Source organism: Leptopilina heterotoma, unplaced genomic scaffold (genome assembly GCF_015476425.1).
Source record: "Leptopilina heterotoma isolate Lh14 unplaced genomic scaffold, ASM1547642v1 Lhet_95, whole genome shotgun sequence".
NCBI lineage: Eukaryota > Metazoa > Arthropoda > Insecta > Hymenoptera > Figitidae > Leptopilina > Leptopilina heterotoma.
Window position 1 is genome coordinate 291622 of NW_025111202.1, and position 26318 is coordinate 317939.

The 26318-nt window shown below is 28.2% G+C and overlaps 3 protein-coding genes across 5 annotated transcripts in view; 1 reads left to right on the forward strand and 2 right to left on the reverse strand.

Annotated features, from left to right (window-relative positions):
* The first annotated feature begins 2246 nt into the window (after positions 1–2246).
* LOC122512235 (nucleolar protein 12) lies at positions 2247–3725 on the forward strand. The gene is made up of 3 exons (XM_043627970.1): positions 2247–2434; positions 2517–2622; positions 3056–3725. Exons 1-3 carry the CDS (start codon positions 2337–2339, stop codon positions 3557–3559), a joined length of 708 nt encoding a protein of 235 aa, XP_043483905.1. The 5' UTR covers positions 2247–2336; the 3' UTR covers positions 3560–3725.
* Positions 3726–3799: 74 nt separating this feature from the next.
* Positions 3800–5129, reverse strand: LOC122512234 (ultraviolet-B receptor UVR8). Its single transcript, XM_043627969.1, has one exon. It carries the CDS (start codon positions 4983–4985, stop codon positions 3951–3953), a length of 1035 nt encoding a protein of 344 aa, XP_043483904.1. The 5' UTR covers positions 4986–5129; the 3' UTR covers positions 3800–3950.
* Positions 5130–6352: 1223 nt separating this feature from the next.
* LOC122512227 (rho GTPase-activating protein 7) overlaps positions 6353–26318 on the reverse strand; it is a 317373-nt gene continuing 297407 nt past the window's right edge. For all 3 annotated transcript variants that reach the window (XM_043627954.1, XM_043627955.1, XM_043627956.1), the window contains 6 exons: positions 9720–11409; positions 9295–9629; positions 9038–9189; positions 8669–8953; positions 8408–8587; positions 6353–7991 (listed from right to left, as the gene is read on the reverse strand). In XM_043627954.1, the coding sequence (XP_043483889.1) occupies positions 7877–7991; positions 8408–8587; positions 8669–8953; positions 9038–9189; positions 9295–9629; positions 9720–11409 (2757 nt within the window). In that variant the 3' untranslated portion in view covers positions 6353–7876. The remainder of the gene's footprint in view (positions 7992–8407; positions 8588–8668; positions 8954–9037; positions 9190–9294; positions 9630–9719; positions 11410–26318) is intronic.

The following is a 26318-nucleotide window of genomic DNA, read 5'->3' on the forward strand; positions in this document are numbered from 1 at the left end:
TTTTTGCCTCCGTAATTAAAATAAAAGAGTCGATTTGCTTTTTAACATTATTTCAATGCGGGCATTTAGGGGTTATGTACGCGCCGCCCGGTAGTAGTTTCTTCCACTTTTTTTGCACAAAACGAAATATTTTGCGTAAAGGTAGAGTAAATATTATTCGCGGAACGTGTTTTCGAGTTAATTTTTTATTGGTGTTGATTAAAAGATGTTTGGATTTCGGTTCGATTGATAAAATGGCGTCATTGTCAATATGCAAAGATCGTAGTCAGGAACGTTTTGTCGAGATTCATGACGGTTGGTTTGTTATCGTCTTGAAATGTGTTACCCGGTCAATTTATTGCTTCTATTTAGCGAAAAATGTTTTCATTTGTGCCATTTAGATATTATTAAATTCTCGATTGCTGAAAGTCATGAAATTATACAAACGATGCATTCGTCTCGACCGATTCATTAATTGCGATTCGTGTAGATTTTTCACGATTTTTTTCCGGGGAATTCGATTCATAGCATATTTTCTATTCAAATTCCGTATAGTAAGCGAATAATATTTTTGATTCTCGGGAAAGTGTTTTTTTATTATTATTCGGTAAAATTGTGATATACGGTAGTGACGTGCTGGTGTTTATTATTGCAATATTAAACCTCCAAAGTATGAATTATCTATTGGAGTTGACATGGACCACAAGGATAAAGGATTTTCCAAGTGATGACATTCTGCAGATTTCATATTTCTTCCACATCTGTTAATGACGAAGCCGAGAGATTTTCTGAGGAATTTTTTGTCTAAGGTAAAGGTCAATGGGAAATTCTATTATTGGCAAGTAATTTTATGTATATTTCAAAATTCTAAACAACATAGTGACAATATTGGTATAATTCAAGTACAAATATGTGTTGTTTTTTTGTTTTCTCTAAAGAAAAGTAGACATTTTTTTTACATATCTGGAACAAAATTTTTCGTTAAGTAAAATTTATCGTTTATTTTTCTACATCAGTATTTTTACATTTTTGTAAGTGATTTAATGCGTTTCTGCTATTTATATTTTACGTTATTTTCATTTCCTGATTTTTCTCGGAAATTTTTTATTTAATTAGAAAATTAATTACTCGGAAATCTTTAAAGAACACAAATATTTTTTACATAAGTTGAAGAATTCAAAAGATGAGTAAATTACATAATAGGAAATATAATCTAAATAAAAAATTAATTTTACATTAGTTAAATTGAATTAATATATTAAATAGCAAATAAGATTAGTTGTTACATGAAATAAATAAAATTAATTATGAAATTAAATAAAGAATAAGAGCTTAATTGTTGAATTTAATATTTATTCGAATGAAAAATCAAAAATTGATTTTCATGTAAGATTTCTAATTGTGGGAATAATTTGTTTAAAGTTTCTCTTTAAAATTTATTTTAGTAAAATTTGTATAATATTTTGATATGAATGAATTTATTATTTCATTGTTTGTAATTTTTTCTGTTAATTTTATGTCACTATGTTGTTTAACATTCAATTTAATTAATTTTCATCCATATTTGTATTTATATGATCAAAGTTTTGAACTTTGAAATGAATGAAATATTTTTCATTCAAAATATTTAGAAAAATTACTAATTACGATAAAAATAAAAAATTTAGATACGTTATTTAAGTTAATAAATAAATTAATTAATTTAGTCAAAACAAAAATAACATTAATTTCTTTAAAAATTAGAAACCTTAGGTATAATTTATTTTTTTTACGTGACACAAAATTATTGTATTAAAATTTAATTTGAAGAAAAACCAAATGAATTTTGTTCATTTCAACGTTCAGAATTTCAAAAAAATATTCAAATTAATTTTTTTAAATCAAATTCATTTTTTTAAATTAAATTTATTTTTTTAAAATTAAATTTATTTTTTTTAAATAATTAAATATCTTGAAAACAAAGTTTTCAAAAACTTAAAATTCTATAAAACTTGGAAAAGTTATTGTATGATTTTGTATTAAAAGTTTGACGTTTTAAACTTTTTTTAGAATTTTTCATTAACTTTTTAAAAGTTTACGATTGCTTACATTAAAATTTAAAATAACAATTTTTTTTTAAATTGAAAATTAACATTTCCATTGGACATTTTGTCTGAAAAAAAATATTTACATTTTCTGTTGACAATATTTGAATATTCGCGTACAAAACAGATAAGTTTAAGCGCATGTGCACCTTGTACAAAATTTAACACGTGACCACGTGGTTTTTTCCCCTTAATATTTGAGGTTAGATTGTTTACGCGTTTCTTTTCGAGGCTTTCGAAGTTTTCAATATTTTTGTAAATGTCAGTGTAAAAATGAAGAATCAAACTCAAAATAGTGATAAAAAACAAAAACGAGTGAAATCGTCAAGGCAGAAAAAAGTTAATTTAGTTTTTGATGAAGAAAAACGAAGGTAGGTGTGAAATAATTAAAAAAAAATACACGTAAACTTTTTGAATAAAGTGTCAATTTTAACAAAAATTTTAATTTTGAAGGCAATTTCTTGGTGGTTTTCGTAAAAGAAAATTACAACGACAGAAAAAGGCGCAGGAAGAATTGCAACAACAATTAAAAGAAGAAAAAAAGAGAATCAAGAAAAATGTAAGTTTTTTTAGAGAAAAATTGTATTTAAGGTTATGTTGCACGTGAAGTTAAAATATTTTTAATTACAAAACTATTTAAGTAAATATTTAAATATAAAGTAAAGAATTACATAATTTTAAAACGTTATTAATTTTTGTTTTGTTAAAATTCGTCTTCAAATTTGAAAAATATGAACATCAAAACATGTAAATAACAATTGTTATTTTGACACGTTTTTATGATCAACAAGTTTTGAATGTTCAAGTGAACGAAATAGTTTTCTTTAAAAATATTTTTCTAAATTATTAATTAAAAATTAAATTCCAATAATTTAATTTTTACTAAAAATTAACTTCATTTGATTAAATTTTAATTCTTCAATGAAGAATTTAATATTTATTAAAACTTATTTGTTATTAATTTATTAATTATTTTTTCTTTTGATTAACAGGCCAAAGACAGTTACAAAAAATGGATTTCTTATCGAGCTGTACCAGAATTAGAGGAACTTTTAGCAAAAAAAGAATATGAAGAGGAAGGACACACTGTGAGCATTTTAGAATTAAAAGTTTCCGATTTGGAGCAACAAAGCAGTTTAATTGGAGAGAATATAGTGAAATATGATGATGACGATGATGATGAGAACAAGAATGGAAAAAATGAAGAAAGTGATGATAATTGTAATAGTAATGAAGTTCCTGGTATGGAAATTGTAAGAAAACCTTTAAAAAAGAAAAAAATCGAAAAAGAATTACCAGAGAAAAAACCAACGGAATCTGGTAAAAATATCAAGAAAGCAATAAAACGAATTGCAACCAAGGAAGTGCAAAAGAGTAAAGCATTTCAACAAAAACAAAAAATGGAGCATTTAAAAAATAAAAAGAAAATGAGGCAAAAGGTTAAGAATCAGAATAAATTGAAAAAGAAGGATAGCCGAAATAAACGAAGTGCGTGATTTTTCTTTTTTTTAATTCTAATTTTTAAGAACGTGAAAAATATTTATAAAAAATATTTTTGTAAATAAACTCGAAATCTATAGAAATTATTACACTTTTAACTATACAAAACATTAAAATTTGTAAAAAGAAGGTTAGTTTAAATAAAAAATTATAACGATTAAACATGTTTTGATCTTGTAGAAAAAAATTATTTATTATAAGAAAATATTTTCTTTTTTTTACAAGTTAATAACAATTTTTTTTTACAATTAATACATTGTTTATTTTAATATTAAGAATGGAAAATATTTTTTTTCAATAAATTAAAAACTTACAGTTTAAGGAATGCTATCGCAACTATTATTAGAAAAAAAAATCCTTTTATATTTTACAAAATTATCTTTAAATTCATTCAGATATTAAGCAAAAACCCCACTCTTTGCATTTAAAATCTTTTATACACTTTGTATCTAAAAATTTATTTAATTCCAACGGAATAAATTTTTTCGACGTTGTTATTTTTTCCACAGATATTCCAAGTTGTCCAAATTTATTCGAACCACAGCCCCAAAAAGATCCATCTGCTAATGAACAAATAGTAAAGTTATTTCCACACTGAACGCGTTTTACACCCGTTTCAAAATTGTTTCCTTCTTCATTTTCAAAATCAACAACCGTTGGTAAAGCAACAACTTGTTTATCGGAATTTAAATGACCCAATTCGCCAAATGTATTCCAACCCCAAGTGTAGAGATCTCCTTCAATTGTAATAACAGCAGAATGCCAGCCAGCAGCTGCAATTTGAGAAACTTTAATTCCTGCCAGGGCTTTAATAATTTTTGGATTATCCGAGTCTTGTAAATCTCCGTGTCCCAACTGACCACGTGTTCCCAATCCCATTGAATAAATATCTCCATTTTCTGCCAATAAAATTGTATGATCAAATCCACAAGCCATGTCGATAAATTTAACTCTTTCCTCCATTTCAACAGCAATAGGAATATTGAAAACACGACCAATATTTGTGAGCGCAATCACAGATCTTTCCCCATCGATTTTCACAATATACTCATTTTCAATATTCTCGGAAATTGAAATGAATTTGTTGATTTTTTTCCACATTTTATTGTACGGATTGAATTGCCATAAATTATTTTCTGTTGTCAGAATTGTTACATTTTCTTTACCGGCTAATGCATATTTTATTCTTCTACATGCTGTTTCGGGTATTATTAACTTCACTGGATTTTCCTCTTGTTTGACATCTAATATTCCAGAGATAAATAAATCTTCATTTTGCCAGAGTAAAATATAATTCCAGCCAATTTCCATATTGGTAATTTCAGGAAATGGTACTCTTGTTACCTTATCCAGATACACAATTGTTCCTGACTCGTTAGAAAATAAACTACTGGCATTTAGACCGCTATAATATATTTTCATTTTTCCTGCTAGTTTAATTAATTGAAAAATATTTTCCTTTTAAGTTTGCTTTTTAATCGTTTTTGTGAGTTTAATATCTAACCTCAAAGTATATGTCAGAGGTGTCAGACTTCTGAAATTGAACACTTTTGCGTCTGAAGTTTGTAGTAGTTCACGAACTTCTCGCCTGTAGCGTGTGTATCGGTGATATTTCATTTGACATAAAAATCATTAGATATAAAATTCATTTTACATAAATTTCATTAGACATAGCATTTATGTAGCTTAAATATGTCATTTGACTAAATTAATTTGACATTAGTTTCAATTGACATAATATTTTATTTAACATTTAAAAATCACTTTGCACAAGTTTCTTTTGACATAAAATTCATTTTACATAAATAATATTTCATATAAAAATTCATTTGACATTAGTTTCAATTGACAATACTCAGTTTATTACAATAATTTCCATTTGACATAAATTGTATTTAACATAAAAAACATTTGTCATGAATTTTGTTTGGCATAAAATTCATTTTACATAAATTTTGTTTGGCATAAAATCCATTTGACATAAATTTTATTTTACAAAAATTTCATTTGACATAAGTTTCACTTGACATAAATTTCATTTGACATTTTTTTTCAGGGTGAATTTTAAAAGTTACCAATCAGATATTATTAAAAAAATTATGATTGGTAAATTTTTAAATTCGCACCTATATATTATTATGTCAAATATTCTTTATGTCAATGAATTTAATGTCAAATTAAATTTTTGAAAAATAAAATTTATGTCAAATGAATTTTAGGTCAAATGAAATTTATGACAAATATCAATTTATCTCAAACGAGTTCTATGTAAAATGAAATATTATGCAAAATGAAATTTTTATTAGGTGATTTTTATCTCAAATCGGAATTATGTTAAATGAGTTTTATACAAAATTAAATTTATGTCAAATAAAATTTATGTGCAATGAAATTTATGTTAAATGTAATTATTCTTAAAAATTTTATTAAAACTTATTAAGATAATTTAATTATTTAAAAATTTGTTTATAAAATTCTTTATGAGAATTCAATTTTAAGAAACATTCAATTATTCAATAAATTATATTTTTTATTTAAGTAATTGAATTCTCGTAGAACTTTCTAAAAAGAATTTATTTATAAATGAATTTCAGTTAAAATTTTAGATAATAATTGAATATTAAAAGGATTATAACGTGAATTTTTAGAAATAATTGAATTTTGAAAAAATTTCAAATTAAAATCTTTGAAAATTTGAATTTTTCATACTTTTAACTTCAAATAATTTTAAAAAAAATAAAGATTAAAACAACTTTTCAGAAAGGAGTAGGTTCAATAAAATCAATTCGTTTTTTTAAAGGAATATATATTTAATGAATATATATTCGTTAATATACTTAATATACATATTTACAACTTAACAGACATTGATTATAAGAATAGAGATAATTATTACACGACACGAAGACACATTTGTTTGTTTGTTTTTCATTCTTTCGCAATTACAGCGATTTTTAGACAGAAAAATAAAATATATATTTTATATTTTTTTCTCACATGCATTCCTCTTTGCATGTCTCTCGCAGTGCTTATAATATTAATAATAATAATAATAATTATAATAATAATAATAATAATAATAATAGAATTTTAAACATCTTTATAATTAACGTAATTGGAATAAAAATCTATACATTCATTGTTGTTGTCACTGTTGTTATACAGTGTGACTAGCATTATGTTAAAATACATCTATATTCGATATATAGGTTATATTATGCGCAGGTTCATTAATTTTTTTTTTGGGCTCCAAATTTATTTTACAACAATGGTCCCTGTAAATTTTGCAGGTAACTTGAATTAACTTGTGGTAATTAAAAATTCGAACACATTAAAGAGCCGATTACGTTATTTTTTTGTGATTATTATTTATAATAATTCAGGTAACTGCATAGACATCAATTTTTCGTCACTCGATGTCTATAACTCGTTATATTTTCATCCCTTTAACATCAAACATTAAAAAGGGTTGAACGAGTTTTAACATAATTTATTTCTTTTTTTTACATTCATACATTCTTTTTCTAAAAAAAAACTATTAATTATTCCCTTTTTTCTGAAATAACAGTATAAACTCATGTAATTAACTTGCATACTCGAATTTTTATTTTTCAAATTTTTCTCATTTTACAATTTATATATTTTATTATATGAAATACACAGAATGTTTAAGCGTTTTCTTTCTCACGTAAAATACTATAATTATACATTAATGTTTTTCTTTTTAGAGAACAACAATAATTAGATAAGTCTCTATAACTTTTTCATATTTCTTCTATTCATGCATTATTTTTGTATTTTTTTTTCTTGTTTTCTTATAAAAAGAAACGTTCTTAATACTAAAACGAATTACTTTTTTCTATAATAAAAATTAGCTTTGGTCCGAAAGTAAAGTATAAAAGTCATTAGATTTTTTTTATAAAATCATAATTTCTTAATTAACAATTTTTTTTTGCTTTCTATACGAAGCAATAAAATGTCTGATGGTTATTTAAAATAACCCTCCTTTTGTCATATACTGCTCAAGAATTAGGTATTATTATTATTGCTTTTGTCGTTCAAAAAAAAAAAAAAAAAAAAAAATTGAGAAGGTTTGGAATGAAAGCAATAATTTTTTTCTTGTTTGTCAGGCCCATCTGTTGTAGAAACGAATTCATTTTCGTTTCTTTACTCCATTTGTAAAAATGCCCATGTACTTCTTCGCTTTAGACGCAAGATTGTTATCTTGATTTCTCTTGTGCTTTTTCATCATTTTAGATTGAAGTTGTTTGTATGCTTCCGTGCAACAATAAATGTTGCACGGAATCCCTGTCTCAAACTTTGCTCTCTGGACCATCTGTCGTATGTTTGAAGGAATTGCGAATTTTACTTAGATGAAGAGCTGTTATATGTCCGTAGGTTTTGTTGTACCATTCAGGAGTTCTTCCTCTGTAAAATTTAAATATTAAAATTAGTTAAAAGTCGTTTTAGTCCTAGCCTTCTTAGACTATAGTTTACTTGTCTCTTAGAATTGTTAAGTTATTTTTGTCATTTAGTACTTTTAGATTTTATTAATTTTAGAAATAGGTTTCAATAAGAAATTAAGTATTCGAATAAAAAAGATTAAATATTAAGTGGGTATCAAAGTTGATGCGATTTTTCCATTGAAGTTCAGTGTAAAGTTCGCATCGACTTTGACGTCCCCTTAAAAATTAAAGATTAGAGATTAAATAATGAAGATTAAAGATTTAAATTGAATTCATTTGGTTTTTATTTTTATTGCTGCAAAATGAGCGAAAAACTAGAATTCTTTAGAGTAGGAAACAAAATTAAAATGAGGTTCTTTAAAATAAATGTGAACGTACTTTGTATCAACTCTTGACAGATGCATAATACGAGATTTTCCACTTCCGCAAGGTTCGATTAAATATCGAGATGCTAAAACAATGCCTCGTGTTCCACCAAAAGTGACTGGAGCATTTGGATGCTCGACAGATGTTTCAACAATTACACAAGCTCCTTTGGGCAAATCATTTCGCCACGATCTGTAAAAGAGATTTTTTTTTAGTTTTCGTTGAGCATATTTTTTTCTAATTAGAAGAATTGAAAATCTCTAAAGTATTTACCTCAGAACACAATAGTCCCTGATCGGTAATGGAGGACTCATGTTTCCAGTGACATACTGAAATATCTCGACATTCGTGTCCAATTTACTGATTAGCTGATATTTAATTAATTGATGATCCCAGATGTCCCTTTCTCTTAAAACTCGATTCAAGAGTTCATTGGGTGGTGCTTCAACGTCGGTCGAAACTCGCCAAAGACGAAGCGGATGTCCGTCTCCGACCTTTTTGTATGCCACTTCCACACTGGAATCCGCTGGATTGTTAACCGTCACCCATCCTCGGCTTCTACAACAAAAGATTTGAATTACATTTTGTTAGGTTTTTCCATCTTTTCTTGAAAACTCTTTTTGTTGAGTGAAAAAAACTTACTTTTCTCGAGCCTCTTTCAATAAAGCGGTTATGCAGGCATTTAAATAGCCCCTCCAATCTTGCTTCAATTCTGATCCAAGTTCATCCAAACCCACGGGGATACTCTCCTCCATGTAGTTAAAGTGGCATTGAGTCAACATATCTGACGAGACCTTAAAAGAAAATAAGAGACGATTAATAGACTGATCAAAACAACAAGTAGATTAAATAAACTTATTTAAATTTGTTTTCAATTAGGATAAATAAATTTTTCTTACCATAAATAGTTCGCGATGACTTTTAACGAGATATAAGAGGCAATCGTGCGCTGCTTTATTTTCCGATAGTTCTCTTTGATCTGGAGTCCCGACAGTTTTTCTTCTTCTTGGCGAGACGCTATTTGACCTGTTTGTCACATTTGCGTTATGATTGAAGTGGAATAAACTCGGCGCTAGGCATACCGACAAATTGGAAGCGGTCATTTGATTGTAGGGCGAATTACTCGCGACAATATTGAGAAAATCGAGAAGAAATTCCAATGCCTCGCGATGCTCGTCTGGTAGTAGAAGTAGGACACATTGAACGGCATCGGGACGCAGATCCACTGGAACGTCTGTAAGAAACATTTTCAACCTCTTAATCATTTTCTAAAGTGTTTTTTAAATGAATGAATTAAACTGAATTTTATCGAATTTTTACTCACGTTGGAAAATAGCGATGAATGTCTCAGAAAGTTTGTTAGTCAGAAGAGCTTCCGGCAATTCTCGAAAATATTGTTTAACAAGATCGGCAACGTCGTAAGCCTGTTGTCCATCAAAATTGATATTGTCACCCTGTGTCTCCGTCATGACCTTTAGTTTTTGAATTCTAGACCTCACGCCACTCTTTCGAAACAGACCAACCTGATCGAGAGCGTTCGTTTTCAGCCACTTTAGAGCAATTTGTATACACTTCGGCAGAGCTTGACCCGTTCTCTGTAGTGACAACAGCAACGGAACACCAAAGACAGTCTTGTCCTTATAATCAGGTGACTTTATCTTTCTGATGAATTTCGGTAATTCCCAATTCCAACCTGTACGATGAGTGGGACAATATCGTTCCATACATGCGGTTAATTTCAAAAGAGCCAATTTCCTCAGTACCAAGAGTTGACCACAAGACATTGAAGCCATCGCACGACGACAAAGTGGATCCAAAGTTTCTGGATTAAGAGAACCTCGTTGAAAGCTGTGCCACCTGACAACCGTACTCTTGTGCTTCGGCGAATCCTCCTCTTGATCCGAATCCTTACTGGCTGCTGTCGAACTGCTCTCTTGACTTCCCGCCAAATCGGAATTTTTACTCCTCGATTTTTCACGATAGACTGTAATCTCCTTGGATGGTGATCTATCATCCCGGTAAATATCCTCACGACCGTGTCTAAAGCTCTTGTGAAATTTATCCTCGCGCTTTAGTGATGATACTTTTTCTGACGAATCCCTGAATTTTGATTCTTTACTCGAGTGCAAACTACCACCGCGATTGATAACAGTCGCCGATCTTGTTGGCGATTCCTTTGGACTCTGTGAGACGCATTCTAGAACCTTTGTGTTATTACTGTTAGCATCCTTAAAGTACCTTTGTCTCCAGCTCGTTGGCTGACATTCGGAATCACTTAAAGCACCCTGATCTTCTCGGCCACGATTAAGAAATTTACGGGCACGATTCATTTTCGTGCGGGTTGGTGTAGGGGTTGGTCCGCCACCTTGCGAGCCATCGGAACAATAACTCGAGGAATCGTCGCCGAATAAACTTGGTGCATTTGCCATTGGAGATGGTGGTAAATGATTGGGTGATGCTGGCAAGGTGAGTGGCGATGCTGGTAAATGAAAAGGCGACGATGGCAGTAGAAGATCATTGAATGAGAGTGGCGCCGAACCTGTTGGTGAGACATCGACACAATTAAGATCCTTCATTTTTTGTTGCATCGATATAACATCGAGTACTTGGGGTCCACTAATGACGACACCATCGCGATTTTGTCGTTTTCTTCGGCGCGACTTTAATGACTCGACACGTCGTAAAAATGCTTTTGCACCGTCACGAAGTCTTTCGGAACCGGTGCGCCGGAAACGTTGGCCAAGCTCGTCGGGTGATGTGCCTGGGGGAAGACTCGAATATCGGAAATTGTCTATTTGATCATCAGCCTCTTCGGCTTCAAGACGTTCCTCAATTGATTCCTCCTCGGATGGTATATTCTGACTTGCGATTGTTTGCAATTTCTCGAGATTTGTTTGTGTCACGTCACACACACGTGACCATCTTCTTGTTTTCTTCTCGAACATCCAATTCTCGCTTAATGCGCACTGTGTTTCTTCATCGGAATCGTCGCCTCCTCCTCCTCCTCCTCCTCCCTGAAAAATTAAAACATTCTGGTTAGAAATTTATTTTTTTAGGTGTAAAACAGACATTTTAATTTTTAATCGAAATGATGGACAAACTATTCTCTTGTAATTTAGGGTCAAAATAAAAGTAGTATTCGATTTGGTTTTGGGAGTGAAACTGTGTCCCATTAAGTAGTTTTCGTTTTTTGCATTTGAGACAAGAGTTGATACGAATGTAACTTTCGATTTGGTATCGAAACAAAAATTAACTTCATGTTCTCGTGGAATAAGATCCACTTTTATTGTTGTAATTAAAAATAAATGTTTTGATTCAGATGTTTTAATCAAAAGTCGACTTTAGATTCTTCTGTTGTGATCAAAACATAAACAGAATTTATGATTCAAATATCTGAATCAATATTAGATTTTGTTAGTTGTATCAAGACACAAACAGAAAGTACTTTTTGATTCAGATATTTGAATCGAATCTAAAGTTGATTTTTGATTTTGGTATTTGGAATCATTACTAAACAAAACAGACTTTTGATTCTGTTATTGAAATCAAAACTAAAAATAATTGAGTTTTGATTCTTTTGTAATGAAAATACAAATAGAATACTCTTTTTGATTTTGATATTTGAATCAAAACAAAACAAAATCGTCTTCTGTTTTCGTTGTTGGAATCAAAACTAAATAAAATTGATTTTGTTTCTAATGTTGAAATCGAAACAAAAACAGATTTCCAAACAGATTCGAATGTCGGAATCAAAACAAAAAAATGTTTACTTTTCCTACGGACAATCCTACCAGACACATAACAAGTGTTTCTGTTTTTCGTTTTACCGTATCGGTCCCTGGTTTTAATGTGACGAAACTGAAACTAAGAATAGCAAGAATGGTCCGGAAGATCTTAAAAAAAATGTTTTCATCTTAAAAAGAGATTTTTTTTCACAAATGTGTAAACCTGTGTTTGACCTCCATTCATCAGCCATGTGGGTCCTGACTTTCTAAGTCCAAGTTCGTTACGAAACTTGACGCCTTTTGTTACAGGGGAAATGAATGCATACAGTCTGCGACCCATATGACCTGACCCCAACAAGCGACAATGGATCTGGTTTCACTATTAAGAGTGCCACGCCTGGGATCTTTCCTGGGTCCAGAGAATCGTGCCTTTTTACGTTTGTAGGTTTATGACTACGAAACACGTTGGCTATAAATAATAAATGTGACGTTTTTTTTCCTCTCTCTTTCTACCCGAAACAACCACTTGACATCTGTGCGGTGGGTACAACACACTATGTATCGCTTGATTACGAGTCACGGGGGGAAAATCGCGAAAAAGTGGGACAGTTAAATATAATATTCTCTCTGCAAGTGATTGGGAAGTGTGCGCGCGGGAACAAAAAGGAAAGATAAAGAAGTGTGAGAGATGATGGCATTGCCGCTCTCTCGAGACAAATCTGAAACATCAAAAATATCATCTTTGCCCACGCTTCTTGAAATAGATTTTTGAAATTAGGTGCACTTTTGCTATTACCTAATCCCACTGTCATGACCCCCACTCCCTCCCCTTACAACACCACACCCCCTCAAAAAGTGTGTATAAAGATTTTCGACATTTCTCAGTAACTTAAATTGAGAGCATTACTTAAAAGTCTTCTTTTGCATCCTGAATATGCGAATCTGGGTCCACGAATAAAAAAATGAAGAAAAAACGAATTTATCTATTTAACTTTCCAAACCCCCCCCCCCTCTTCTTAACTCATCGTTTCTCAACGAAATTTATCTTTCACGTGAAAAAAAAGTATAAATTTTCGACAGAAATAAAATGTGAAAATTTTCTCGAAATCAGAAATTCGCAAGAAAATTTTTTTTATTTTTAGTGTTTGAAAATCTGTTATATTTATATCAATTTTTTTGTTTTTCATTTCTGAGTACTGATTCAAGTTAGTAATATTACTTACTGTATTATTAAGAAATTTAAATAATTTTTACCTTAAATTTACTTTAGAAAAATTAGTAAAAATTGATAGAAATGCGTGAAAATTCCAATATTTGAAACAAAGATTGTTAAATTTTTTAACTTTTGGATGTAAGAATAATATGAAAAATAGTCAATTAGATTTTTACTTGTTTTCATTATGAATTTATCTTTAAAAATGCTGAACGGTTCCGGAAAATTTAATTGATTACGTCAAGTTTATACTTGAATCGTTAAAAATATTCTAATGAAATTAATGAGAATTTATAAAACTATTCTGAAAATTTTTATTGGTTTTTCTAAGTTTTCATGAATTGTTCAGAATATTTCAATAGTTACTGAAAATTTTTAGAACTTTTGAAAAATTTAGTTAATTACTTTTGAATTTTTCAGTTTCCGAATTTATTGTAAATATTTCAATACAATCAATAGAAATTTGTAGAACTTTCCGAAAATTTAAACATTATTGAAAATATTTCAATAGTCAACAAATATATATTCGTGAAAATTCTGGAAAATTTAGTTATTTTTGAATTTTCAGAATTATTGAGCACATTTTAGTAAAATCAATAGGCATTTTGTAAAACTGTTCCGAAAAATTTATATTGATTATTTTTAGAGTTTCCGAAATAATATTCTTAAAAAAATTTTAGAATTGTTCCGGAAAATGGAATTTAATTTTTTAAAGTTTCTGGAATTATTCAGAATATTTCAGTAGTCAATGAAAATTTGTAAAACTTTAGGAACATTTTGTTTAATTAGTTGATTAGTTTGGCTTAACTTTAGTTTCTAAATTCAGCTTATTTTAATGGACTTAATAAAAATTTAGAGAATTTTTCTGGAAAATTGATTTGATATCTTTTAATTTACGGATCCGTACAGAATACTGACAGAGAAGAAATTCAATTAATATTTTTTAGAATCTTTTATGGAATTATTCAGCATATTTTAATTAAGTCAGTAAAAAATTGTAAAAACTTTCAATATGAAAACGATTGAAAATTAAAAAATTTTTTTTCTCTCGTTATGTATTCTCTGATGAGTGTTTTCTCCTGTTGATTATAACATAGATAATAAAATAAAAAGTATCTTTTGTAATTTTTCCTTTTCTTGATAAAAAAACAGTTTGTGCAATAAAAATGGTATTATACTAATGGATATATTTCGAATCTATATATTAGATCATAAAATAATAATGAGATTACAAAATAGATGAAAAAAGAGATGTATGTTATCTGATATTTAAAAAGATCCGGCAAAATGTCATAATGTTGAGGTTATTTTTTAATTTCTTTTTTCTCTCAATAATACATTATTCAGAGAATGATGACCGCACGTTATGTGGCATTTCATCAAGGAAATTCATGGTTTAAATTTTAAAACTCTGATCTCATAGTATATTTCGTAACTGTATGACATTTTCGAAGCCGCGGAAGTAGCTTCTTATATTAGAAAGTAACATTAAGAATGTCCTGAATCAAAGGGGGCAGTACTTCAGTGGCAATAGTCACTTTGCCATCTTAGGAACTAATCTCAAACTCACTGATCCTGTGATTTAGAGTCACTGTCACGACTCGACAATAATCTCCATTATCTTTTACCGAATTTTTCAGAGACGAACTTTAGAAGTCTTCTTTATACATGAATAATAAGAAATTTGAATAAAGAAATTTCGATTTATATTTTATATAAAATATCAACTAGGAAATTTGCTCACATCTTTTTTTAGTGTGAAAAGATATTTTTTTCAAGAGTCATCTCTGTATATTTATTATTAGCATCAATAATGGATTGAAATCAAAGTCTTTTTTTCGTTCGGGAAAATTGTTTTGATAAAAAGAAACTGATTTCTTGAAATTTTGAGGACAATATCATATTTGTATTTTATTTTTAACACTTCTTTTGATGTTTAAAAATGAAATGATGAAAATAGATGCATTTAAAAATGAAATCAATTTTCATTTTTAATGGACATTTTGGTTCATTTTACCTGACAATTATTATTGAGTTTTGGCAAGTTAAAAATTTTTTTTTATCTACATTTCCGTTTTGTAGTGTGTTTGTTTGTGTGTGTGTGTGTGTTTGATATTTCTCATGCGCCCATGGAGTTATTTTGAAACTTCGATGTTCAACGAGCCATGTCACCCGCAACTTTTCATACCTACCGCGTTCGTCATTTCCGTCAGCACACGTTAAGCAAACTATACCATTTTACAATAATTATAAAACAACCATATATTTCGGAGAAAAGTGTGACACTGCTCTAAAATTATATGCATATATACGAAATGCCATTTACTTCATTCAAAATTTAAATTTATTCAAGTTATTTTCGAGATTTTCAATTTAAATTATCAAATTCACAAAGTAAATTTTGTTATTACGTTCATAGTACATATTCAGTTGTTTCTGGAAATAATAGTAAAAATTTCTTTTTGGTACTTTTACACAGATCTACGAATGTAAACTTTTAGGTACAATTTCCAGAGTAAATTTTATTTCCTCTAAAAATTTTTTTACTAATTTTACTAAAAAATTTACATGGGAGAATATAAAATTTACTCCGCAAATAGTGAAATTAATTATACTTATTTTTACTCTTTCGAAAGTAAAATTTAATTTGCCTGAAATATCAGACAAATTTGACTGTTTTTGGAGTAAATTTGACTGGGTTCAAAAAAAATTTATTAACATTTACTTAAAAAATAGTAAACTTTACTATTAATTTTTATGAACTTACACTATTTTGATAGTGAATCATGAACTTTTGTTCATTTCTGCCATTGTTTCTTATTTCAGGAGTAAATTTAACTATGTTTAAAATCAATTTTACTAATTTTCTTGAAATTTACTTAATAAAATGTAAAATTTACTCTAGAATAGTAAAATTTACTATTTTATTTTTACAAACTTTAATAATTTTTATGGCGAAATCAAAATTGACTGAATTTTTTCCCATTTCTGTTATTTTTACTTTCTTCGGGAAGAATTTTATTCTGATTTTACTAAAATTTGATATAGAAAAAATGTAAAATTTACTCTGGAAATAGTAAAATTAATTATTAATTTTTAATAAATTTATTCTTTTGATAGTAAAATTTAAATTCTCTGAAATGTCAGACAACTTTTACTATACTTTCGGAGTTTTAATATTTTACTTGTACTATTTTAGTTTGAGAAATTAAATTTTTAAATTTACTTCCTAAATATAGTAATTTTACTATTAATTTTTTATTTTTACTAACTTTAATTGTTTTTACAAAAAAACCTAAAATGTCTGAAATTTTTTCTCTTTTCTGACATTTTTTACTTTCTCCAGAGAAAATTTTAATACGTTCAAAATAAATTTGACTATATTTTACTTGGATAAATGTAAAATTTACTGTTTTATTTTTGCTCAATTTTACTATTTTTTTAATAAATCTGAACTATCTGAGAAATTTGCTCCTTTCTGTCAATTTTTACCACTTTTCGAGCAAATTTTACCATATTTCTGATTTGAGTTTTACTTTACGTCTAAATTAATTTTATTAATTTTACTAAAATTTACTTTGATAAATTAAAATTTTTTCGAAAGAAAGTAAAAATTGATAGAAATGTGCAGAAGTATACACTGTAGGTTTAACTATGAAAATAGTGTAAAAGTAACTATATTCCTTTTTTCGTGTATTAATATTCATTATTATTACTTAATATATAATTACATGATAAATAAATGAATTTGGTACTAGAGTGAAGAAATTATTTAATTAGGTACTTAATTAAATTGATAAATAATTATTAATTAATAATTGAATTAATAAATATTTTATTTAATAAATAATTGAATTAATACCTAGTTAATTTATATTATAAATATTAAATTTAGAGAAAAATAAAATTATATTTTTTTAAAATTAAATGCCGCAAATTAAAACATGAAAAAGAAAAAAACTTCTCTTCTTGTTGTCTCCCGAAAACCTTTTTCTAATTATAAAGGATGATGCATTTTTTCACTTAAACGAAATGAAGTGAAATAAACCTGTTGTAATTCTCATTATATAATAATTAAACTACAATTTGAATTTCTCTCACGAATTGCAGGGCATTTAGCGAAATTAATATATATTTTCGAAAAAGAAGAAAATTTTTCCTGTTGAAATATATAAGTCACGCGATTTAAAATATATTATATGTATTAAAAAAAACTTTCTCTAGAAAGGTGTTAAACATGGTTTATATTATATATTAAAAAAAGGAAAAAGAAAAGAATTTTTTTTTGATGCTGTGACGACCCACATCCCACATGACAGAGGAAACCGCAAATTAGCCGAATCTTTTTAATTTTACGGTATCAGACAAATTTCACCCTATAAAGGCATCGGGCTGTTACTTTCTGGTCTGTGTGAATGTAATTGTAGGGGGACCAACGGATCGTTTTTAAAGATATGTATACCTACAACAAAATGTAAATGTAGATATATATTATTTTTAGTTACCATCGTCATGACACGATTTTTTTTTCCTCCTCCGAGGGGGATGACACTTAAAATATGTGTCAACTCTTATATTTTGTTTGGCACTTTATCCAATTTTCATGCGTCGAAAATTTATTTATTCATTCATGGTCCTCAAAAATCTGGTGTCTTGTTAATTATTATCGGATTTAATTCGAGGAAATTTGTTGCTTTTTCTATTTTTTTTTTAAATTTGACAAAAAATTTTACTTGACATAAAAATTATTTCACATAAGGTTCATTTGACATAGAGATAAAGACCTGTTGCTTATAAATTCGATTCAAAATTTTTATGTTAAATTATTATTTATACTGTATATTATTGTAATAATAATATATTTTATAATAATAATTAGCATTGCTTGTTAAATTATTTTTTTTACATTGAAGTTGGTGAACAGAATTTATTTTTCGTTTATGTGAACGTAGAGAAGTTGAAAGTGTAGATATGTAAAAATTTTAATTGACCTTTGACTGAATTCAATTACTCGCGATTGCCAAGTTAAAGAATCAATTAAAGATTGGGATTTTAACAAGATGAAATAAGTCCCTTGTGGTTTATTTTTAAATTCAATCGCAGCAAAAAATTAATTCTCTCGCTAGTTTGACAATTTTTAAGACATTTTTATTTGCAAAAACTAAACAAAGTAACAATAAAAAAATTAAATTATTAATATAATTAAAACAATTATAACTACCATATGAGGATTTTTATTGTAAGCAATGGGAAAAATTAAATTTTTCGAATTCATAAGAAAATTCTGAAATTCTGAATTTCGTTTAATTGAAAGTTCAAAAAACTTTGAAAGAAAAATAAAAAATCGTCGTTCCTTTGAGCGTTCGAATCTTCAGGGTCCATTTGATGATTGCCTTTTGAATTCGAGTGTACGCCTTTTCGTAGTAACAATTTTTCGAAAAGAGAAATAAAAAAAAAGTGAAAAGAAGTGAATTTAAAAAATGGCACGTGCGTATCCTGTTAGAGTACCTATAAAGCTCGTCGTTCAGTTATAGAGAAGAACAAGGATTCCAGAAGTTTCAATGAGAAGTCTCATTAGTCGCATCGTCCTGGAGAATCTCGATTTCTTCATATAGCCTCCTCTCTTATAAAAGCGTATTAAGAAAAACAAGAATCCACTCACTTACTTGGAAATTACATATACTGTTGTAATGTCTCTCCCCCTCCCCCTCTCGATATATACTTAGAGGCAATTCTTTACCTCTCTTTATTCCATTATTGCGAGAATGTGTGTATATAGTAACGTGAAGATACCTTGTGATAAATCGATTGCTGATTCAAGTATCTGTCATCGCGAATGTTTTTCCTTCCACACATATATACTCACTTGTCGTCATCGTTGTTGTCCTCCTCCTCGTCGTTGTCGTTGTCGTCGTCGTCGTTGTCGTGCCAAGCAGTCTGGAATATCCAGTATTACATTCTCTTCCAGGTCTTCTTTTCTCGTGTTTCAATAATCCATCCTTTCATATATACCACTAACGATGTGTTTTCTAATGCCTATACACAACATTTACATTCTTGTCTTCGCCATTCTCGGTAGATTCGACAGTACGATTTATGAAAATTGGGTACTTTTGTGTTCACATAACGAGCTTGATTGTCGCAACTATTTTTTAAAAAAAGAAGAAAAAAATGCCCAATTTATCTTTTCAATTTAAATAAATACAATGGTATAATCGAAAATATCTCGATGTTTCCCAAAAAAATAGTAGTTTTTTTATAGAAGGGATTATTTTTTTCTTTAGATTCTTCTCTTTGAAGATGAATCAGTGGAATTTGACTGATCTATAATGGTTGTGTGCTCATGATTACATTCATTCCATTCAGTGAAATCAGTGAAATTTCACTGATATATCTGTAGTGTTTGCAAGTTGAGCGGTTCTCAAAAAAACATACTCGAAAATATAAAATAACAATTGAAATTAACTGAAATTTTTAATATGAGTCACTCAAATTTTCAGATATTTTTAATTGGACTGAAAAATGACTGATACTTCAGTCATTTATTATTTTTCCAAGATAATGAAACTTTTGAAAATATAACACAAGCCTGCAAAAAAATAAAAATTTCCGTTGTCTGAGATCGAGAAATCATTTCCCGCAGTATTTGGTGCGCTGAATCCGAATCTTGCAACGAAAACCTCCCATCACGTCAGGATTTTGAGAAAAGTGGGGGTAAATTCCCAGAAATCATGTTTTTCGCTGTTTTTGTAAATTTCTATCAGGTAAATCCGACGATTAAAGATTATTAAAATTAAAAATGTCAGATCCAATATGGCGGACTTATTTTTCAAAATTGATCAAATTCACTTGAAACTTGTTACTCGGGGGTTTTTGGGGTCACTGATTATGAATCCAACCACAGATTTTTTATTTTGACATCATATTTGTAAGTAACGACCCTGAAAACCCCAAAGCAATAAATTCTAAACAAATCCAATCATTTTTTAAAATAGTTGTATTTACGGACTGTGTCAGTCAATTTTTATGATTGCTAACTGTTAAAAAAATCATTTTTGACGGCTAATTTAGTTTGTTGTCAGCAATATCGCTTTATTTTCTTAAAGTACAGGGTTCAGGCTTTAATTTGACTCCTATGACAAGTCTCTAGCATGTCGGATTTACCCGATAGAAATATACAAAAACAGCGAAAAACATGATTTTTGGGAATTTACCCCCACTTTTCTCAAAATCCTGACGTGATGGGAGGTTTTCGTTGCCAGATTCGGATTCAGTGCACCAAATACTGCGGGAAATGACTTCTCGATCTCAGACAACGGAAATTTTTATTTTTTTGCAGGCTTGTGTAATTGTTAACATTTTTTCATAATTTGAAATTTTAAAAAATTTAATTTAAATTTCTAAACAAATTGGGCTTTTAAAAAATTTTTAAATATAATTATATTTTAGAAAATTGAAAAATCTTTAAATAATTTAAATTTAGATAAATTGTGTTCTTTTTCGAATTTTTTTCATTTTTTTTAAGATAATAAAATGTTTTTAAATTATTGGATGAACATTTTTTAAATACTTGAAATTTCGAAGATTTTTATTTCAAATACTGAGGGGTCGTCCATATACCACGTGGACACTTTTTGGGGGAGGGGGGGGGGGGGGTAAAAAGTTTGAAAATGTCCACGATCCCATGTATTTTTGTGTCCACAAGGGGGGAGGGGGGTCAAAAATCTTTGAAAAACTGTCCACGTGGTATATGGACGGCCCCTGAATAAATTAGGTTTTTAAAAACTTTTAGTTGTAAAAGTTATGAATAAAATAATTGAAAAATCTTTAAAGAATTGAAATTTTGAATAATTGTATATTAAAATTCTAAGAAAGTAGTTTCTGTCTTAAACTTTTATTCTGTATTTTACGGTAATTAAATTTTTTATAATAAATAGATGAAAATTTTTAAATTATTAAAAGTACGAGAAATTTTATTTTAAATTCTGCAAAAATAATGTTTTTCAAAAAATTTAATTCTGTTTTTTAGATAATTGAATATTTGAAAATAATTGTTACCATTTTTTTAATAATTTAAAATTCTAAAAAAGTAGTTTTTGTCTTAAACTTTTAGTCTATTGTTTACGGTAATTGAATTTTTAAAAATAAACACTTGAAAATATTTAAACAATTAAAAGTGCAAGGAATTTTATTTTAAATTCTGCAAAAATATTGTTTTTCAAAAAATAAAATTTTGTGTTTTAGATAATTGAATATTTGAAAATAATTAATTTGATAATTTTTAAATAATTGAAATTTTGTAAAATTATATTAAAAATTATTCAGTTGTTTTGAAAGAATTGTATTAAAATTGGCAAAATAATCAATTTTTTGAATAATTTTAATTAAAAATTTTGAAAATAATTCAATTTTCCGATTTAATTTTTACAATTGAAGTTATCGATAAATAAATAATTTGCAATTTTTTTTGTGCATTTAATAATTTTAGAGAGAATCAGAATTCTTTGGGCCTATGTAGAATCAATATTTTTTAAAAATTATTTATTGTTGTTCCATGGATGTTAATCATAATCAGTTCTTTAAATCACAAAAATTTTAAGATTAAAATCGTTAAGAGTTGCTAGGTTAACAGAATTTTTTTTTTAATTAGTTTTTCTCCCTTAAAATCTTTGAAAAGGGATAAATTCATTTTAAAACAATTATACATTCTGGAGATTTTTATTCAAATTTTGAATTCCAAAAGTTATCGTGATCGTATCTTTATTATAAAAAGAAAAGATTGAATGAAAGAAAAGATCCTTGAATAGTTTTTTATCATGAACAGGAGAAAAGTGAAAATTCTGTCTAGAAATCATCAGGGAAAAAGAAAATGAAATTTTTGTATCGCAACTCTCTGAAAAGAGGGAGGAGATGAATACTTTTTCCCATTGACAAATATCACTTTTACGACATTGAAATTTTTTTTTCTTATTCTTCTTGACTGTGATCATTTAGCTGTTGGTAGAAATAAATAATTACGTCTCTGGAGAAAGAGATTTTTTATGAATTGTTAATAAACTTGCTTTTGTAGTATATAAATATATATCTATTAGCACACTTGTCAGAGTAAGCGCTTTCCATTGGGCCGATTATTAGTCTAGACATCTCGACAATCATAATTATTATAATATGAGTCAGAGAAATTTTTCTCTTTTTTTTCATTTATCCGAATAAACTTTCAATATATACACATATATGTATATTATGTCTGAGATCCTTTGAAAATGAGGTCATCAGCTTGATTTCATTAAAAGTCATCGTAATTATACTGAAATTGATAGGACCTCTCTGGTTTCAAATGTACCATTAAAAATCAGTTTGAGCGGTCAATTTCTCTTTCTCAAGCAACTTCATTACTATCCAGTCTTTTATGCTCCTTCTTAAGTAACTTCATTGTATCGGATCTTCATAAGCTTTATTGATGCTTCTTCTATGCGAAACTGATTTTGTTTTTTGTTTTAAAACAAAAATTGTATGCTTTCTTATGCATCATTTTTTCATGGGCTTTAATTGAAATAGAAATTTAGATTATAGAAATAAATTGCGATAGACGAATTGAATGGACAAAATCGAGATGACAAACATTCGACAATTGTCCAATGATGACGAGTAACGACAAGTGGTCAATTTTCCTCTCAGTATAATCTTCGTCTTAACTAAATAATAGCATTGTCTTGATTTTTGTTGTGCACTTTGTAAGGATTCGTATACGAAAGAAAATGTTTGGATGAAAATATAAAGTTATTCCTATTTGCTTTTTAAAGAACTGTTTTGAAAAGGGATTTAGCGTCGACGCTGAGTGTCTAATTTTTTCTTTTTAGGAAAAAAATTCTCTCTATCAAGAAAAATAAACGATTTTTTCCATGCTTTTAATTTCAGATAGTAAAATTTTGAATTATTGAAAGTTTGAGTGAAATTAGTGACATTTTTATCCCTAAAAAATAGTTTTCGATGCTGAGCATGGATGTTTTGGATTGAGAAATTGGATTTATTTTCCACTGACAATTATCGATAATTACAAAATACAAAACGTGTTCACAAATTGCGTTCATATATCATCCGATTCGGAACTAGATCTGACAGTCCAAACTGAGAATTATATATATGGAGATCGTTATAACGGTGCGACATACATAGAAATGCATATAAATGCTCCAGTACGACAAGAACAAGCAAGTATTCCACACTAATGATCACTTCCTGGTGAGATTTCTCGGTAGCAAATATTTAAACTAAATAGAGCTTGCCAAAAACTTCCATGTTAACGCTTCTCTTTTTCTTTTTGCTATTCATTTGTCTTTTTTGTATCGTCTACCGCAAACATGAGTCTAATTTACTTCTTTATTCTTTCTCTCTGAATTTTGATTATAGTTGAGGAATAATTAAACTGACTTTCGTTTTTTAAAACGTCGCTACAAAAACGAAAGAGAAAAATTAATGCTACAATCTGCTTTATTTTGATCTCCAATCAAATTTTTTTTTATAGTATCATATTAATATCTTTGCAATAGCATTTTAATTTTGATAAAACATTTCAATTACTAAACTAAATATTAGTTAATTTCTACTATTAGTCTAACTTAAGAAAAATTTTTCAGTTATTTTCCAACTAGAAATTATTTTCTTTTCAATTCTAAATAATTATTTTTTACTATTTCCTGATCAAAATGGCAGTAATAAGCTGTTACTGATAATTAAATAATTTTTACTACAAGGAAAAAAATGTAAAATAACTTTTACAAGTTTTGAAATTAATTGTAGTAAAAATTAGTAAAACTTTGTCAAAGAATAGTGAAATACTAAATATGCGAAAAAGTTTTAAGCACTTTTAAGTTTTTCTATAAAAGTTGTAAAATAGTGAAATAGTAAATCTTACTATTTTTAAAATAAATTATAGTGTAATTTTTCAAAATTTATGCACAGAATAGTAAGAAAAATGCCAAAAATCCTCAGAAATTACAAAAAATGAACAAATTTACAAATTAGTTTTTCTAGTTTGTCTATGAATGTTGTAAAAATTTGTTTAAGGTATAATAAAAATTGGCAAAACTATGACAATCTAATAGAGTTAAGTTTTTCTATAAAAGTATTAAAATATTATAATAAATTTTTTTTAGCAAAAGTGACTAAAATTTACACCTGGAAAAATAGTAAAAATGAGCTAAAAATTCGGGACAATTACAGTTTTAGTATAAAAGTAGTAAAAGTTATTTTCAATTCCATTTTTCAGTGAAAGTCATATAAAATTTTGCGAGTTTCTTTCATAATAATTATCCCACTACTCCAATGGAAAATGTTTATAAAACATTAATCAGATTAGTCACAGCATGTAATAATAAAATGATTAAAGCTGTCGTTAAAGTTTATTCAACTAATTGTTTATAAACCTCGTTTGAATATTTCTTGACAAACACAAATCAAATTGCATTTTCGTTTAATCTGTACTAGAAAAGTGCGCGACAAATGTCATTGAAATGATAATATCTATCTTTTTGTAAGCAGAGTTATATATACAGGAGAGTTTCTGTGGTATGAAAATAGCAATTGAAAATGACATTGAGCTTAGTCATGACTTTCACATTAATATGATTTAAAGTCAATTCTCCTCCTGCACACATGGCTTTCGAAAAAGTTTTTCCTTTTTTTTATCCTACACCCGTTTACCACATAATTAGCGAATAAGAAATTTAACTTCTTTTTCTATTTGTATATAGAGAAAAGGTGCAATAGTCAATTTCAGACTTTCCAAGTAAATATTATTCTTTTTTTTTTTTCAAAAGTTGACGATTATCTAATAACACAGACAGACCACAAATACTCGATGTTAACTTTATTGATCGTTTGCTTTCGTTTTCTAAAATAATTATCACTTGTATAAATCAACTATATTGATCGGTGAAACTAATCAGTGTCAATTTCACGATAATTACATGTGTAATTACACTTTTACAATCGTAATTTATTTTTGATTTTATTCCTAGAGAGGAAGATTTATTATTGTGTTTTACCGTCTATAAATAACGGAAATTTTTTCATGCAATTTCGAATGTTAAAATTTTCCTTTTGTTTCTTTGCAATAGTGTTGGAAGTCACTAATTCCTTTCTTCTTGTGAAGGAGCAAAAAAAAGGTGTAACTTTTAACCCTGTAAGTCAGATACTGAAACGGTTGTTTTGCTCCAAAAAGAAGTCGAGCGGATGGCTTTCCGTTCCGATTCGAAGTGAATTATAGTCACGGTAGTGAAGGCGCCTATTTGTAGCAAATTGCAAGAGGGGAGAGATGGAAAAAAAAGAATCGCTATGAAGATCAAGGAAATAGTTTTTCTTTATTATTTATTTTTTTTTTTTGAAAATATTTCAAGTGCCGCTAATTGTGTGTAAGGGTCCGCGGAGTAAACCACCGTTTCTTGGATGGCTTTGCACCGGTTGACATGCAGCAAGGACAGTTCGACATTCCTATATACCAACCGATTGGTAGAAAACCGGTTGCCATAAATTCGCACGAGGCGAGCTAGAACCCTATTTCAACATTCTACTGTATTTATATATATATATGCGTATGTGTATACGATAGATTCCGGTATTTTCTGCACAAGGGAGAAACCTTTTCTTCCCAAGTATAGTGTTAGTATATCTATTGGTCAATTCGAGACATGTTCCTTAAGGATGATTTTCTCCTGGCAAGTTATTTTATACCAGAAAACCGCAAGTTGTGTGTTATTTTTTCATTTTTTCTTTTTTTTTAAGAGAGAGAAAAAGAACCAACACCATCGAGTTTCTTGACCCGCGCATAGAATTTCCCATTTATTTTCAATACAAATATCCATTAGGAGAAAATAACGAATTTCAATTTGCGATTTTACTTTAAGCGTATGTTGCGGGAAAAATTATTATTAGAGATGGAGATCTTAAAATTGTGTTAGCTTTGTATATGATCGACAAGATAGCT

What these genes read in the sequence shown, in the direction of transcription:
- LOC122512235 (XM_043627970.1), top strand. Translation starts at nt 2,337, where the DNA reads ATGAAGAATCAAACTCAAAATAGTGATAAAAAACAAAAACGAGTGAAA. An exon ending in TTTGATGAAGAAAAACGAAG is followed by an intron (nt 2,435 to 2,516) that starts GTAGGTGTGAAA and finishes TTAATTTTGAAG; the next exon opens with GCAATTTCTTGGTGGTTTTC. An exon ending in AAAAGAGAATCAAGAAAAAT is followed by an intron (nt 2,623 to 3,055) that starts GTAAGTTTTTTT and finishes TTTGATTAACAG; the next exon opens with GCCAAAGACAGTTACAAAAA.
- LOC122512234 (XM_043627969.1), bottom strand. Translation starts at nt 4,985, where the DNA reads ATGAAAATATATTATAGCGGTCTAAATGCCAGTAGTTTATTTTCTAAC.